Source organism: Cibotium barometz, chromosome 63 (genome assembly GCF_041138505.1).
Source record: "Cibotium barometz isolate CiBa-2024 chromosome 63, ASM4113850v1, whole genome shotgun sequence".
Lineage (NCBI taxonomy): Eukaryota > Viridiplantae > Streptophyta > Polypodiopsida > Cyatheales > Cibotiaceae > Cibotium > Cibotium barometz.
Genome location: NC_141108.1, coordinates 251,514 through 269,415, shown reverse-complemented (window position 1 = coordinate 269,415; position 17,902 = coordinate 251,514). Strand labels below are relative to the sequence as shown.

General features: G+C 42.8%; 1 protein-coding gene across 10 annotated transcripts in view; it reads right to left on the bottom strand.

Moving 5' to 3' along the window:
• The window catches only part of LOC147603538 (uncharacterized), a 44,155-nt gene that overhangs the window by 8,024 nt on the left and 18,229 nt on the right, over nucleotides 1–17,902 (bottom strand). For 6 of the 10 annotated variants that reach the window (XR_015265498.1, XR_015265494.1, XR_015265496.1 and 3 more), the window contains exons 4-6: nucleotides 11,605–11,673; nucleotides 11,408–11,523; nucleotides 11,243–11,297 (exon numbers count right to left, since the gene is read on the bottom strand). Coding sequence is in view for 3 of the 10 variants with exons in the window: in XM_086795878.1 (XP_086652004.1) it covers nucleotides 11,243–11,297; nucleotides 11,408–11,523; nucleotides 11,605–11,673 (240 nt within the window). In the remaining 7 variants the exon portion in view is untranslated. Of the gene's footprint in view, nucleotides 1–11,210; nucleotides 11,298–11,407; nucleotides 11,524–11,604; nucleotides 11,674–17,902 lie in introns of all 10 variants that reach the window. The other 4 variants (XR_015265500.1, XR_015265497.1, XR_015265499.1 and 1 more) reach the window with 1 other exon arrangement.

Sequence of the window (17,902 nt, the reverse complement as noted above, 5' to 3'; positions counted from 1 at the left end):
AAACCTTTGATATGAAGGATTTGGGTGATGCAAATCACATCTTGGGTATGCGGATACTTCGGGACAGAAATCAGCATGTGTTGTATTTGTCTCAGAAGGAATACATTGGCAAAGTCTTGCAGAGGTTCAATATGGACGGGGGGAAGAAGACTAGTACTCCTTTGCCTCCATATGTGAAACTCAGTGCTATGGACAGCCCACAGTCGGATAGAGACAGGGCTGATATGGCCAAGATTCCGTATGCTTCAGCTTGTGGCAGTCTCATGTATGCCATGGTTGCTACTAGGCCGGACATTGCATTTGCAGTGGGAGTGGTTTCTAGATACATGGCCAACCCTGGCAAGAAGCATTGGGAAGCAGTGAAAGGTGTCATGAGATACCTGAAGGGCACACAGGATATGTGCATTTGCTTTGGCAAACAGGATGCATTAGTGCATGGTTACAAGGATTCGGATTATGCCGGTCATCCAGATAACCGGAAGTCTACTACCGGTTATGTGTTTACATTCACAGGAGGTGCTGTGTCATGGATATCCAGGATGCAAAAGTGCACTGCCTTATCTACTACAGAGGCCGAGTATATTGCAGCCACAGAGGCTTGCAAGGAGGCATTATGGCTATCTCGGTTAGTGGTTGATTTGGGCTATACAGGGGATATTCCATTGTTGCATTGTGACAGTCAGAGTGCCATCCAATTGGCAAAGAACCCTGTCTTTCATGCAAGACGAAGCATGTGGATGTGAAGTATCACTTCATCAGAGAGGTGATAGAGAACAAGCAAATTCAGCTTGTTAAGATTCATACGGATGACAACCCGGCTGATCTGCTAACGAAGAGTTTGCCTCCGGAGCGGTTTGCTCATTGCAGACACTTGATGGGCATTGGATGAGGCCAGTTTCAGCCTTGATATGGCCTTGTATATTATCATGTACATGCTGATTTTTTCTTTTCCTTTACTTAAGGGCACTTTGCCTTTAAGTGGGAGGTTGTTGGGGTAAAGGCGTCATGCCCACCCTTATAGTGTGTACAAGCCCATAAGTTATAGTACATAGTACACTTAGTACTTTTAATGTACTAAGTGCACTATGTGTACTAGTGCAATATACATGTGTGATAGGGGAGTCACACACTCATGCCTCATGAGTTGACTTATCCCCACATCTCTCTCTCTCTCTCTCTCCCTTACTTCTTTGTGTATGTCTCCCATGAATGAATTCTAACCCTAATTCTGTATTCTCCCATCATATGTATGTATCTATGTATGTATGTATGTATGTACATACATACATACATACATAGATATATATGTATATCTATGTATGTATGTATGTATGTATGTATGTACATACATACATACATACATACATACATACATATATATGTATATATATATATATATAACATACATACATACATACATATATATGTATATATATATATATATATATATATATATATATACATATATATGTATGTATGTATGTATGTATGTATGTATGTACATACATACATACATACATATGTATATATATATATATATATATATATATATATATATATATATATGTATGTATTATGTATGTATGTATGTAGATATATATGTATATATATATATATATATATATATATATATATATGTATGTATTATGTATGTATGTATGTAGATATATATGTATATATATATATATATATATATATATATATATATATATATATGTATGTATGTATGTATGTATGTATGTATGTATGTATGTATGTATGTACATACATACATACATAATGCACACACACACACACACACACACACACACATATATATATATATATATATATATGTATGTATGTATGTATGTATGTATGTATGTATGTATGTACACACACACACACACACACACACACACATATATATACATACACACAAACACACACATATATATATATGTGTGTGTGTGTGTGTGTGTGTGTGTGTGTGTGTGTGTGTGTGTGTATACATACACATCTAACACATATGACAGGCTATGAAGAACATGTACCAACAAGAACAAGGGCATCGGTCAAAGAAAGGCATAAATATTTTGCAACATTTATTGATGACTTCTCTCGTATATGCTGGGTCTATCCGTTGACACAAAAATCACAGGTATATGATGCATTTTGGCCTTTGTAGCACTTGCTAAAACAGAGTCAGGATGCAAGGTTAAGACTCTCCGTTCTGACCCAGGGGGGGAATATATGTCACGCATGTTAAATTCCTTTCTTGAGAGTAGAGGTATGAAACATCAGCATACTACTCCTTATACTCCACAGCACAATGGGGTTGCAGAAAGGAAGAATCGGTCACTCATGGAGATGGCTAGATGTATGCTAAAGGCAAAGAAGCTACCACATATCTTTTGGGTGGAAGCTGCCATGTGTGCTTGTCATATTTTGAATCGATGTCCCACAAAGGCATTGGTTTCCATTACTCCTTTTGAGGCTTGGCATGGCCGCAAGCCTTCGGTATCACATTTTCGTACTTTTGGGTGTCTTGCATATGCACACATACCCAAAGAGTTGAGGAGGAAGTTGGATGATAAAGCCACAAAATGCATTTTCGTTGGGTATAGCCGTGAGAGCAAGGGCTACCGGTTATATGACCCACTATCCAGGAAGATATTCACTAGTCGGGATGTGATTTCTGATGAAAAATCAGAAATATCCATGGTTGGTTATGATGCAAATCAGGCTGAAAATGATGTGTTTGAAGGTCTACTACCTATGGAGTTTCATTCCACAGTTGGTGATCCAACACATGAGGGTACAGGACAGCCAGCAAATCATGAAGGTGGTGCAGAAATTCAGCAGCAAATTGAGCCAGAAGCTGAACCAAATATGGGGCAGCATGCACCACAGGTCAGACACATACCTAGATGGTATTTGAGGACATTACAGGACAGCCATCTAGAGGGTCCTGTTGCTGGTCGTACTCGTAGGGAGAGACGGACCAATGAGCATGCACATATCATGGATTTGAATATGGTTATGGCAGCCAGTTTACAGGATGATGATGAGCCTGATTCATTTGTGGATGCACGAGACAATGTGCATTGGAATAAAGCCATGCAGAATGAGCTTGATTCTATTAAAAGGAATCAAACATGGGATTTGGTTGAGAAAGCCATTGGTACTAAGTGGGTCTATAAGTTGAAAAGACATGCAGATGGATCCATTGACAGGTACAAAGCCCGTCTAGTTGCAACGGGCTATGCACAGAAGAAGGGCATTGATTATGAGGAGACATTTGCTCCTACATCCCGTATGTCGACACTTAGGTGTGTCATTGCATTGGCTGCACATCGTGGTTGGGTTGTTCACCAGTTGGACATCAAGACTGCTTTCCTACATGGGGACCTCGAGGAGGAAGTTTATGTATATCAGCCCATAGGTTTTGCAGAACATGGTCATGAAGGGAAAGTATGCAAGCTGAAAAAGGCCTTGTATGGTTTGAAACAAGCTCCACGAGCTTGGTATGCAAAGATAGATGCTTTCCTACTCACTCAAGGATTTGTGAACAACAGTCCATCTGAAGCCACTTTGTATGTAAAGAAAGAAGAGAAAGATCTGCTGGTCATCAGTCTTTATGTAGATAATCTCTTGCTCATGGGATCAAATGATGACAAAATTGCAGCTTTTAAAGAGATACTGCAACAACAGACATTTGACATGTCTGATTTGGGGCTCGTACACTACTATTTGGGCATACAGTTTGTGCAGGATAACAGAGGCATTGGGTTGTTGCAATCTCAGTATGTTGCTAAACTTCTGGAGAAGTTTAAATTTCAGGATTGCAAGCCTATTAGCACTCCTATGGAGCCTGGGATGAAACTGTCACTACAAGATGACAGTATTTCCTTTGATGCCACTACATATACTCAGGCTGTTGGGTGCCTTATTTATTTGTGTACTACACGGCCAGATATTCAGTATGCCGTATCTCAGTTGAGCAGATTCATGCACAGCCCGCGATTGTCACATTGGCAAGCTATGAAGCGTGTATTCCGGTATTTGCAATATACCTTGTCTCTTGGATTGCTTTATCCTAAGGGGGGAGACATGCAGTTATACGCTTACAGTGATTCAAATTGGGCTGGTGATTTTGATACCAGACATTCCACTAGTGGAAATTGTTTCTTTCTTGGCTCTTCATGCATTTCTTGGCTAAGCAAGAAACAAACCACAATGGCCACTTCGTCTCGTGAGGCAGAGTACAGAGCAGCCTACACTACTACTGTTGAATGTGTTTGGCTGCGTCGTCTCATGACTGATATGGATATTTCAGTGGAGGAGCCTACACCTATCTATACTGATAGTCAGAGTGCCATTGCTGTGGCCAGGAATCCTGAGTTTCATGCTCGCACGAAACACATTGAGATTCACTATCATTTTGTTCGGGAGAGACTCCAGGCAGGTGATATCAGTCTGATCTACTGTCCTACAGATCAAAATGTGGCAGACATCTTCACCAAGGCATTACCACGTCCGAAATTCGAAGCATTCCGCACTGCTTTGAATTTGTTTCCTTTTGGTGGATGATGTGCAGTGATCACATATCACTCCAGGGGGGTTTGTTGGGTTTTATGCTGTGTATGCACTCAGAGGAAAGCTAGTGATCATCAGTAGATTACTGGGGCACTTTTTACTTCAGTTAGTGGAGGTTTTTTTCCCCAGTTTAGCTTAGTTTCACTTATAACAGTTTATAAGTGTTTTGGTCCACCCGGCACACTTTATGGCCGGACATGTGAACACATCTTTTAGGTCACTTCATTATGTGGCTATTGTACTTCACATTATTAGATTGAATACAACGAGTCGTGTTCTCTCTCTCTGCTCTCTACGTTTATGTTTGCAGTACCTCCAAACCCTAACCCTAACTACTGAAAGCCTGTGTTCTCTCTCTCTGCTCTCTACGTTTATGTTTGCAGTACCTCCAAACCCTAACCCTAACTACTGAAAGCCTTCATACTCCTCCTTCCATCATTCTCTTCCTAGCATACGAATTGACTATGCTTAGAGAGGATGTTGCATCATTGCTTGCTTTGTTATGTTAATCAAGTCATACACCATCCTTCAATGTCTTAAATCTTTCCCAATTTCTACCTTCTCTTCTTCAATTTCTTAAGAATACTTGATTGAACCACTTCTGGCATCTAATCAAGCAAAATTGCAATAATGCCTTGCCAAAATAAGAATGGTTCCTCCAGATGTGTGAGAAGAGACCATTTTTTCATCATCACACTATGTTTTTAGATGGCTACAATCTACTATAAGTTCTTTAAGTATTTATACTTTATGAAATTATTGATTTTTCGAAACCTCACAGTTTCTTAGCCGAGGGACGAAACCTTTCGAAACAAAACCTGAAAAACCTCGAAACGAAAAAAACCTTGAAACGTTTTTCTTGTGACTATGGTGCGTGCATGGCCCATCCACTTTTGCTGTCGGCTACCCTCTACAGGACTGTTACCTGCTACCAGCTATCTTCCCTTGCCTCGACTTTGTTGCACAAGGTTTTTTTCCTTCTCTCCCTTCATTCTCTCAGCCTCTTGTTTTCTTCTAATTGTGTCGGTTGGATCTCTAATTGCCCTCTTTCTCTTCTCCCTTGCTCTCTCTTTGTTTGTCTATGTTTGGGATTTTTTCCCTTTTTTGTACAGTCTCTTTGTTATGGATTCTCCCTTCATTCTCTCAACCTCTTGTTTTCTTCTAATTGTGTCGGGTGAATCTCTAATTGCCCTCTTTCTCTTCTCCCTTGCTCTCTCTTTGTTTGTTTGGGATTTTTCCCCTTTTTTGTACGGTCTCTTTGTTATGGATTCAATACAAACTTTCAAGCGTGGTGATATAAAAAGAAGACAAGTTCTCATTGGAGATTCAGATGCTTGCCTTTTACATTGTGAAAATCCTGATTTGCAGCCGATTGCGAACACTCTTGATGAAGGCTTTACAGAAATCAAAAAAGTTTGGGAGACTCCTGCGCCTCCTTGGACATCTAATGCTTGATCCTGTGATGAATCTGGCTCAGAAGGCAGTAGTCCTTTTTTTACCTACGAAAATGCCAAATCCAACAGATGTTGCATAATGGCTTCAAGTGTAGCTGGGGGGTTGTTTTGTGGCTAGTGTGCATAAAGCTGACCGTGGCTTTTTTTTAAGTGATATTCACAGATCCACAATACAAACAAACACTCCTAGAAAAATAGCCTTTGTTTTATGTCGGCAACTAGTGCATGTTTACCCTTGGCTGCCAACCAAGGATTATCAAAGTCTCATAAGGCACAAGTGCCCGGTATGGGTGGAGGTAGTTGATCTCCCGCTTTATTACCGGGCTGCATTATCATTTTTTGCAAAAGCATTGGGTAAAGTTGTATGGCCCTCATGCATGAATGGAAATGTCAATAGGTTTTGCATATTGTGGGATGCTGATAAACCCACACCACCAAATGTTGAATTTGATGTGGAGATGATTGGCATGCCTTCCCAAGATGTCTTCTTCAAACTTAAATGGGGAAGATTTGCTGGCTCTTGCTTTACTTGTGGCAAATTTGGTCATATGCAATCAGAGAGCCCGATTGTGTTATTGCAACCACCAATTGCTGCAATGCAATCGAATGAGAACACTCCAGTGGGAACAGTGCAAACCCAAAAAGGGAAAAATATACAACATGCCTCAAATGTTAATATAGACAAAAGAAAAATGAAAGTTGCATCCACTACTTCTCCTATGCCTAAATCTAAGAAGAAAGAAAAGAAAGATACAAATGCTTGGCAAACCCCAAAAAAACAGTAAGACTGAGACCTGTTGTCTCGCACAATTGGACGGAGGTTGCCTTGGCTAGTGGACATCACACTGCTGAAATAACTAATGATGTTACAGGGGTTGGTCAACTTTGGTCAGCGATTGTGAGAGCTGATTCGTTATATGAGCAAACCCAATCACTACTCCTTGCAGATGTTGCAAATAACTCTGGAAAGGCCAGTGATTCAGATGCTATGGTTAATGTTGAGCATGGCTATGCCGAGAGCCAGGCAGCCATGCTAGTGGAAACTCGAGAGCTTTTGCTCCCACTACAAAACATGTAAATATGTATACACCACATAGATGTTTGACATATAATGTACAAGGCCTCTTTCAAATAAATAAATGGAGGCTGATTTGGGCTTACATACATAGAACTCAGCTGCACATAGTTTGCTTACAAGAACACAACCAACATTTTTTTGCTAGGAGGCAAGGTGGTTTTGCTGGTTTTCGTATCTTCTATGCTCGTAATCATGCTTTTTCTAGTTCTGACATTTTGGTTAGGCATGAGCTACAACCTCATTTGGCCTATAATGATCCTCAAGGCAGACGGATGATCTTTCAATGTATGGTGAATGGTGAACTATTTGAGTTTGCTACTATATATGCTTCATAAACATTTGCAATGCGAGCTCAGCAATTACAAGCTTATCCATGGGTCACGAATGCTTTTTTGTGTGGTGATTTCAATAATTCACCAGACTATGAAGACAATAGCTCTCACAAAACACACATGATTGCTTCTGAGAAAAGGACATGGCAAAATGTACTTCAAAGCATAAGAGCGTGTGATTTATGAAGCACTTAATGCCTACCCAAAAAGGATATATATACTATCATCGGGCGGTAGCTCAGTTGCTAAGGTGTTTCGTTGTCAAAACCCAGGTTATGGGTTCGAACCCTGCTGGCTACCCCGATTGATGTGCCTTGCCCCTGATTTGTGGGATAAGGGGGTCCCATGGGTACTAAGCCCGTCTCTTCTCTAATGCCAAACTTTTGAAAAAAAAGGATATACCGTCCATCACGATGCAGTAAATGACTACTCAGCCACATTGGATCAATGGTGTGTATATATATATATATATATACACCTAGATGAATCCAAGAACATGCCCAAATTCACCTTATAAGAAAGTGCAATTTATAACCTAATAGTAGTCATCCACAAGCCAATAAACCATCAACTCCATCATGCATAGTATGGACTAGATACTACGACATCCCCACTGACGTCATCAGTGCCCAATAGTGGGTGTAGAACTTGGTATCAATATACGCTCCCACACACAATGGTATATACTTAATGCAAATCAATTTGATGCCTTTACTTGCACTAAGTCCATAGACTTCTCTATGCAAATTTCGGATCATTTCCCTTTATGGATGACTTTGTATTTTGGCATGACTATGCATGATGTACCTTTGCCTCGCAAGAAACTTCTATAGTTAAAAACAGTTACCTGACACATCAGCAATTCAAAGTTTTGGTGAAGGCTAAAATTCAGCCTATAAAGCTTCACATGCAGATAGATGTAGATCTGGCGTGGCACAGATTTGCAATCGGACTTTAGGATGTCGTTCGAAAATATGGGAAATGCTATATGTGCATGGAAAGGCAAAATGTATTGATTGCAAAATCTAAAATACAATTACTGATGGGGTATAGTCAGTATATGATACTAGATGCTCAGGAGCAGGATGATCTTCCAGAGGCTCAAAATTGCTTGAAACGCAATGATGCCAAGAAGCTTCAAAAATGGCAAATTAGGTCACAACAAAAATCTCTCAAGATTAAAGATTGATCTTCAATGCCGCCTTTAAAAATCTGCATGCTTCCTGGTAGAGTAATCCATTCATAGACTCTCAAAAACAATAATGGGCAGTGGACTCAAAATAAACATCAGCTAGAGACAGAAGTATTGAACCATTTTACTGCCCTTTTTGCTGCCCCTACACAGCCATTGCAGCAAACCCTGCATGCGCGTCATGTTCTTTTGCAGCAGGTTAACCAAATTGTTACACCTCAGAAAGCATTGAAAATGGAAGTGTCTTTTACAAACGAGGAATTGCATCCCACCTTACGTGGTTTAGGGAAATGGAAATCTCCAAGCTTGACAGCAGAGTTCTTTCTTGAATATTGGGATTCACTTAAAAATGAAGTGTTTTATATAATTAATATTTGTTGGCACTCTGGTGTGCTACCAGCTTCTTGAACGTTTGCTCCCTAAAAAAATGATAAATTGACATATTGGAGACGTAACACTCTTATGCCTGTTATTTACAAGCTGGTTGCTAAAATGCTCGTCAACAAATTGAAAGATGTCCTTCATAATGGACTGCACCCTACTCAATATGGTTTTGTGCCTAGGTGACAAATCATGGACAATATTGTGAATGCCTATATAGGCATTGAATATGATAAATATACGAATCAGGATGTACTCATCATGCAAACAGATATTGAAAAGGCTTTTGACAGTGTTCAATGGAAATTCGTAGCTCAAGTGATGGACAAAATGGGTTTTGGTCCAAAAATGAGGAATATCATATAATGGCTATATGAGGAAGGCATAGCCCAATGAATTATTGAAAATGAACCCCCTCCTCCGTGGAAGCTTGGACGATCTGTGAGACAGGGATGTCCATTGAGTGCCTTGCTTTATGTGATAGACACTCATCCATTGCTTTTATATATGGATAATTTGATTGTAGAAGGGAAGCTACATGGTATTGACATTACAGGAACTAGCTAATTTGTTAGTCAAGCATATGCAAATGATTCCTTCTTTTTTCCTAGAAACAGTCAACATGGTGTCAATGCAATCATGAATGCTTTGAAGCTATATGGACTAACTGCTCGATTGAAGGTTAATTATACTAAGTCCAAGCTATTGCCTCTTAAAGAATGTAACTGGCATTCCGTTCTTTGCCCAAGTTTCATATTACCTCCACATCAGATTGTTCAGCATGATGCATCTTGGATATTCTATCGGATGGAAAGTTTCTCTTAAGCAAGAAAGACAATGGGTTATATATAAGTTGAATCATAAGATTGAGTATTGGAAACTCTCGACATGGCCATTACATGAACGGTTGCATATTGTCCAACCCATCATCATGGCTTATGTCCAATTCCACTTGCCTCTTATACCTTGGTCAAATAATGATATTGACACTTTCATATCCAAAGCTCTAGAATGTTTATGGAGGACAAAAACAGATAGAAAGGCTGTCACATTGCTCAAAAAAGAACTTGTATGCACTCCCAAAATGCATGGAGGTCTGAATATACTCAATATTCGCTACATGTCATTGCAAGGAAGGCAACTTTACTTCTTGAATTCCTACATACCTCCAGATAGAGGCAATTTCTTGCGAAAAGAAAGTATTCATTGGAGTAGGGCTTTTCAGCATTCTTTGGCTGCATTACGACTAAGAAAAGCATACTTCCTCTCCAATTATGGTGTACGCTTAGTTAATGATGTTGTTGATAATCAAGGCAATGTATTCTCCTTTCCGGATGCTCTCAGATGATATAATCTAGGTATGCATCACAAGCATGTATGGCATGAAATAAGCTCAAATTTTCAACCGGTGCCTCCACTTGAGGATGAGGAAAGATTAAGAGACGGGAATTTGACAAGCAACTTCCCGGTTACTCTCCTTTTTCTTTCCATCACCTCACGACAACTAGAGCCTATAAAATTTTGCTCCCTCCACCTTGGATACAATCACATGCAAATCAATTGTGGCATGTAAACAAACCTCTTCGATGGTGAAAGGCCTCTCTGACTACAGTCTGGAAAAGCAAATTGCCTCTCAAACATAAGATTTTTCTTGTTTGAGATGCATTGTGGGTGCATTCCCAATTAGCACCTTCTTAGCCACGAGAAACATTGCACCTGCCTCTTGTAAGAGGTGTTCTCATCACCAAGAGACAGTTATTCATTTGTTATGAAGACACCACTCTTCTTGTGCTCTCTTGGAAAGAGAGTCAAAGCACTAGAGATTGTGATTTTCCAACCACTTCTTCCGAAAATTCTTATGGATATTCGATTGCCGTTATTCATTGTTGCCGGATTACAGACTACAGTTTTTTCCTTTCTTAGACTAGATACTAGGCTTTGTGGACGATCTACCATGCACGAAATCAACTCATTTTAGTCATGAGGAGATCATATGCTTTCCTTTTTTCAGGAGGTCTCTTTACCTTTCACTCCGAGATTCTTTTGATCTCAAACATCTTCCCTCTCATCTGTACAGATATATAGATACATATATATACTTTATACATACATACATATTTATATATATATATATATATAATGCATGTGCGTGTGTGTGTGTGTGTAGTCGCCTTTCAGCACCAAAAGTTATGAACCTCTTTAGCAGATTTGAATTCAGCCATCTTACTGGGTATCTCTTTGCAAAAAAGAGTAGATTCTCAAGAGAGAAAAATCCTCCACCCCTGCAAATCAAAGTCAAAATACTTTGGAATGTGAAACAAAAAAATGTCAAAATACCACAAGCGTGAAAAGAAGAATTTCTTAATTTAGATAAAACTGCTTCATATGAAACCTGAAATCAGTTGATGGGTCATTGCCCTGCCACCCCATGTCTTTCCACTGCTCAGAGACAAGTCCATGTAAATCTGTGTCAGGGAAAGCAGCATACCATAATGCCTTCAACGCCTCCTGATACAAAACAGCATTCTTTGGTAATGAATATCACGTATCAAGGATGCATAATACAGAATTTGGCACTCAGAAGCTCACTTGATGACCAGACCGTGTTCCATCGAAAGCAATTTCCAGGCGCAGTTGAAGTCTACGAAGTCGTTCTTCCTGTTGATTCATTCATTTGAAAATGTTTGAAAAAGTAATGCAAATTTAATTCACTTAAAATGTCAGAAAACTAATCAACAGTTTGCCATTTGAAGATGCCTAGCTATGCTACTCATTAGCACATCCTGCCTATTCAGTTGCATCGACTAATACATTCATGATTAGACTGTCAAGCTCATTTTCAACTATCAGCCCTTTCATTTCCAAAACTAACTTTAAGGAAGTTGCAAACCTACGCACAGGCAATTGATTTCAAACATCTCATTCCATACGCCTTTGTAGGTGTGCTTAAAGCTGGAACATCAGCCTCTCCTTTTCCTCAAGGCATTGCACAATTGGAAAGAAGTGCACAAAGTGAGGGTGACCTAGAAGGGGAAGAACAAGAACCTGAGGAGGAAGATGAAAGGCTTAATGAAGAAGATGGACTCCTGGACCTTTTCCAACCATGCCAGCTTTCCCCACAATGAGAGTGGGCTGATTTGGAATGGCTCCTCTTCCTTCCACGAGAAGGAGGACTAGGTGATCTCTTTGAGGGAGATCTCTCTGATGAAGACTTTTGACATCCTCCTTTGTTGATTGCTTATCCCCTTTCTTCATTTGCTCAATCTTCTTAGATAGCTAATCAAAAATTCTCATCAAGTCAAGATCTTGGAAAATAGTGTCCAAATTGGTCATAGTTTCTTTGACCATGTGGGTCTTCTTGGGTTTGCTTTCCACTTTTGGTGGCTTGGTCCTCTTCACCAAGATCTGACATTTCAAAAGAAGCTTGCAAATCAGCCTTGAATGCTGAAATTTCAGCTTCATTGTTCCTAGTCACAACTGCATATCATCCACATAAAGTAAGAGCACCAACAAAATCCCATGATCCTCTTTCACATAGAGGGTGCTCTGAGTTGGACTATTCTTGAAACCCCGGCTGGTCAAGTAAGAGTGTATCTTCTGATACCAAGTTGCCTTCTCGACCAGGTACAACAAAACCAATGGACTGATTTACATAAACTTCTTCGTGCAAATCCCCATTGAGAAAAGTTGTTTTAATATATATATACCTAGATGAATTCAGGAACATGCCCAAATTCACCTTTTAGGAACGTGCATGTTATATACTCATGGTAGTCAACCCACAAGACTATATAACTATCAACTCCATTATGCATACTATGGACTAGATACTACAACATCCCCACTGACGTCATCAGTGCCAAATAGTGGGTATAGAACTCTGTATCAAGATAAGCTCTCACACACACACTCCACACCATACTCACAAGGGACGGAAGGGACGAGTGCTTGGAACGGAGGGATGCCGAAACGGGACGGACCGGCGACAGGAACGGCAGGGGACGGACGGACGGACGTCCGCTAAGAAGCGTTTCTCACAGGGGATGGCGACGGGGACGCCTCAGGAACGGGGACGCCGGTGGGGGATGGTTTTGTGAGGGGACAGCAGGGAGCCGTTTGCGCGTTTTTGTGCCGTTGCGCCCGCCGTTTATAGCCGTTGCAGTCGCCGTTTCCAAGCCGCCACTTGCTTGGGCCTTGGGTTCTTTGGAGGCATCATAGCTTGTCACCTCATTCTCCATTCCACCTCGTCCTATTGGGGCAAATCATACATACTTGGCATTTTCACTAGTCGGATCACCAGTATCACCAGTCCCCCACATACCGACGCCACACACTACCATCTACTTCACACATGACATGGCAGAGTAGAGGATGGGCTCCTACTCATGGATCCCCTGGCACCTATGGATACCATTACAGCCAAGCTGGCATCACTCCTACACACGGCTGCATTACAGAGCTTCCCACATCGTGTCCACTCAGGAGAGCCTACAAGATCTGGGACTATGCCCCAAAACAGATGGTATGATGACGAGTGTAGAGTCCTGTACTCACGGCTCCGCATACAGAGAGCCTTGGGAGCCATCACAGAGCAGGAGTCGAGGAGAGAGATGAGGAGACTTACTCGCCGCAAAAGGCGGGCCTTCGCAGAGATACAGGAGCTAGAGATCTTTCATTTCTTCATGAGTAGAGATAGCCCTATCTCATGGCGGCACTTCAGAGAGCCCCGGACACCGACACCTATTGCAGACCCACAGACATGGCGCACACATATGCAGAGGGCCTATACCATGCCCCACAGCAACCACCTATACCTCAGCCACAGGAGCCTCGACCTACCACAGCTAGCTTCTTTACCCACTCGATGGTAAAGGAAGCTATCCGCCGCCTACAGCATGGACGGGCCGCCGACTATATGGGCCTGCAGGGTGAGCATCTCATATATGCAGTAGATTCTTTGGCTCCTTTTCTTGCACACCTGTTTAACAGGGCACTAGCAGAGGGTTTGCCTGCGGAGTGGACGATGCACACCATTGTGCCGATTCACAAAACAAGGGATATGCTCGATCCGAGCAAATACAAGACGGTTATGTTTGGCCACGTGTTGGCCAAACTCTATGGTGCAGTGTTGGAGCAAGAGCTTAGCTTATATGCTGAGCGAGCAGGTTTACGCTCATCAGGGCAGGCAGGCTTCAGGAGAGCTTTCTCTACCACTGACCATGTATTCACTTTGAGATATATGATTGATCAGGCCAGAGTGAGGAAGAGAAGGCTCTATTGCTGCTTTGTGGATTTCCGCAAGGCATTTGACACAGTACCACGAGAGAGGCTCTTTCAGCGCCTGCAATCTCTTGGCATACCAGCAGATATGACATGGAGCATCTATGCATTATACGAGCAGGTTTTTGGGCGAGTCAGATGTCCAAGAGGTATGTACAAGACTATTGCTAGCACCATTGGTGTGAAGCAAGGATGCCCACTTTCCCCCACGCTATTTGGGTTATACATTGATGAGGTGGCTGACTTCATTACACAGGGAGGTGGAAATGGAGTTGATTTAGCAGGTACCTCAGTACATATTATGCTTTATGCTAATGATATTGTATTGGTGTTTGAGTCTCCAGGAGGTCTACAGCAGCATCTACATGCACTCGATGATTTCTGCACACAGAGGGGTCTTACTGTGAACCTTGGGAAAACCAAGGTTATGGTCTTTCATACATCGAGACAGGGCAAGAGTCAGCTGACATTCACTCTCGCAGGACGCCAGGTGGAGGTGGTGACATCATACGTGTACCTAGGGGTTACCTTCTAGGCAGCAGCCACACGCTTCACCATGGGTTCAGCAGCCAGAGCCAGATTGACACGGGGATATGCAGCATTGGCTATGCTAGAGAGAGAGTGCCACCAGGCGCATTTTCAGGAGCCCCGGACGAAGGGGTGGCTATTTGACACATTAGTCACACCGGCATTGATGTATGGAGCAGCGGTATGGGCGCCAGGACTTGCTACCTATTGGTGGACACAGATAGAGAGACCACAGGCCCTCATGATGGCACGCATGATACGCAGCAAACCGTCAGTACCTCATGACATTATCCGAGCAGAGTTTGATGGGCCTCCTATGATGGTAGAGGCCATATTCAAGACTATATGCCTGCTAGACATATTCAGAGAGATGCCACAGGACAGATTGTCATATAGAGCTTTTGAGGCATCTAGATAGCTGGCTGAGGCAGGAAACATAGGATCATGGTATGCACAGGTCACACATTGGTTCTCACAGCATGGCCTAGACATGGACCATCTACCACCATTCCAGTATGACAGGGATGCACCACATATCCGTCTCTCTCATAGTGAGAGGAACAAAGTATTGAGACAAGACCTATGGCAGCTCTATACACGAGAGACATGGATATCACCTACACAGCCTCTTCCACCGAAGATGCTATACTACAGAGATCACTTCATGAGTATCACTGATGATGGATTTATAGAGAGGCCTAGATACATGGAGGGCTTTTTACCACACGGCTCCCGAGTAGCTATTGGTCAGCTTAGAGTCTCATCACATCGATTGCAGATCGAGACTGGCAGAGCAGCACGGATCCCCCGAGAGGAGAGGGTATGCAGATTGTGCAGAGAGGAGGTGGAGAGTGAGGAGCATTACGTATGCAGATGCAGACCATATACAGCCATCAGAGAGAGAGATCCCATTTTATTCAGAGAGCCACATTCCCTATGCCAGATCTTTGAGGCAGCAGACCAGCGCATACTAGGGAGATTCATTCTAGACATACAGCGTCACAGAGAGACATCATTACAGGCTCAGACAACTCCAGAGGGGGGACGATAGACACAAATTACTACATTTTTCAGAGATCCATCCCACTCCCAGCCCCTACACGGCAGGGAATTACTCTCCAGAGAGCAGAGACCTCAGAGCCCCCAGGAGACAGAGGACACCTGGCTTTCGGACACCACGCCTATACCAGAGAGAGATGACAGAGATCAGAGCTCAGTTTCACAGAGAGGGTGCGGAGCGACTCGCTCGCTTCAAAGCAAACCCAGGCATGTTCTTCAGGGAGCTGTGGACACCCCCTTCATTGATATATACCATTTTATACCCCCAGTATGGTTCAGGATGGAGCTAGCTAGGTTGCATATCATGATTGTATACTCCATGCATATAGCTTTGCATTCTCCTAGTAGTAGAGCTCCATCCCCTCCCCCACTCCCTGTACTTATTGCACACCCAGATTCAGCTTTTTAGTTCAGTACTTTTTCATTTTGTTGAGATGACAGAGGATACCCCATACAGGTACACCGATTTGTCTCGTAGGCCGAGTTCAGTCTTATGGAAGACGTTAATAAAATCTTTCTTTCTTTCTTTCTCTCTCAACTTTCAAGCCTCTTGAGTCTTGAGTCTTCCAACTTCAAGCCTCTAGGCTCTAGGCCTTTCTCTCTCTTAGGAGAGCCTGCGAGACCTGGGACTATGCCCCAAAACAGATGGTATGATGACGAGTGCAGAGCCCTATACTCACGGCTCCGCATACAGAGAGCCTTGGGAGCCATCACAGAGCAGGAGTCGAGGAGAGAGATGAGGAGACTTACTCGCCGCAAAAGGCGGGCCTTCGGAGAGATACAGGAGCTAGAGATCTTTCATTTCTTCATGAGTAGAGATAGCCCTGTCTCATGGCGGCACTTCAGAGAGCCCCGGACCCCGACACCTATTGCAGACCCACAGACATGGCACACATATGCAGAGGGTCTATACCATGCCCCACAGCAACCACCTATACCTCAGCCACAGGAGCCTCGACCTACCACACCTAGCTTCTTTACCCACTCGATGGTACAGGAAGCTATCCGCCGCCTACAGCACGGACGGGCCGCCGACCATATGGGCCTACAGGGTGAGCATCTCATATATGCAGTAGATTCTTTAGCTCCTTTTCTTGCACACCTGTTTAACAGGGCACTAGCAGAGGGTTTGCCTGCGGAGTGGACGATGCACACCATTGTGCCGATTCACAAAACAGGGGATATGCTCGATCCGAGCAACTACAGGACGGTTATGGTTGGCCACGTGCTGGCCAAACTCTATGGTGCAGTGCTGGAGCAAGAGCTTAGCTTATATGCTGACGAGCAGGTTTACGCTCATCAGGCCAGGAAGGCTTCAGGAGAGCTTTCTCTACCACTGACCATGTATTCACTTTGAGATGTATGATTGATCAGGCCAGAGTGAGGAAGAGAAAGCTCTATTGCTCCTTTGTGGATTTCCGCAAGGCATTTGACACAGTACCACGAGAGAGGCTCTTTCAGCGCCTACAGTCTCTTGGCATACCAGCAGATATGACATGGGGCATCTATGCATTATATGAGCAGGTTTTTGGGCGAGTCAGATGTCCAGGAGGTATGTCCGAGACTATTGCTAGCACCATTGGTGTGAAGCAAGGATGCCCACTTTCCCCCACGCTATTTGGATTATACATTGATGAGGTGGCTGACTTCATTACACGGGGAGGCGGAAATGGAGTTGATTTAGCAGGTACCTCAGTACATATTATGCTCTATGCTGATGATATTGTATTAGTGTCTGAGTCTCCAGGTGGTCTACAGCAGCATCTACATGCACTCGATGATTTCTGCACACAGAGGGGTCTTACTGTGAACCTTGGGAAAACCAAGGTTATGGTCTTTCATACATCGAGACAGGGCAGGAGTCAGCTGACATTCACTCTCGCAGGATGCCAGGTGGAGGTGGTGACATCATACGTGTAACTAGGGGTTACCTTCCCTGCAGCAGCCACACGCTTCACCATGGGTTCAGCAGCCAGAGCTAGATTGACACGGGGATATGCAGCATTGGCTATGCTAGAGA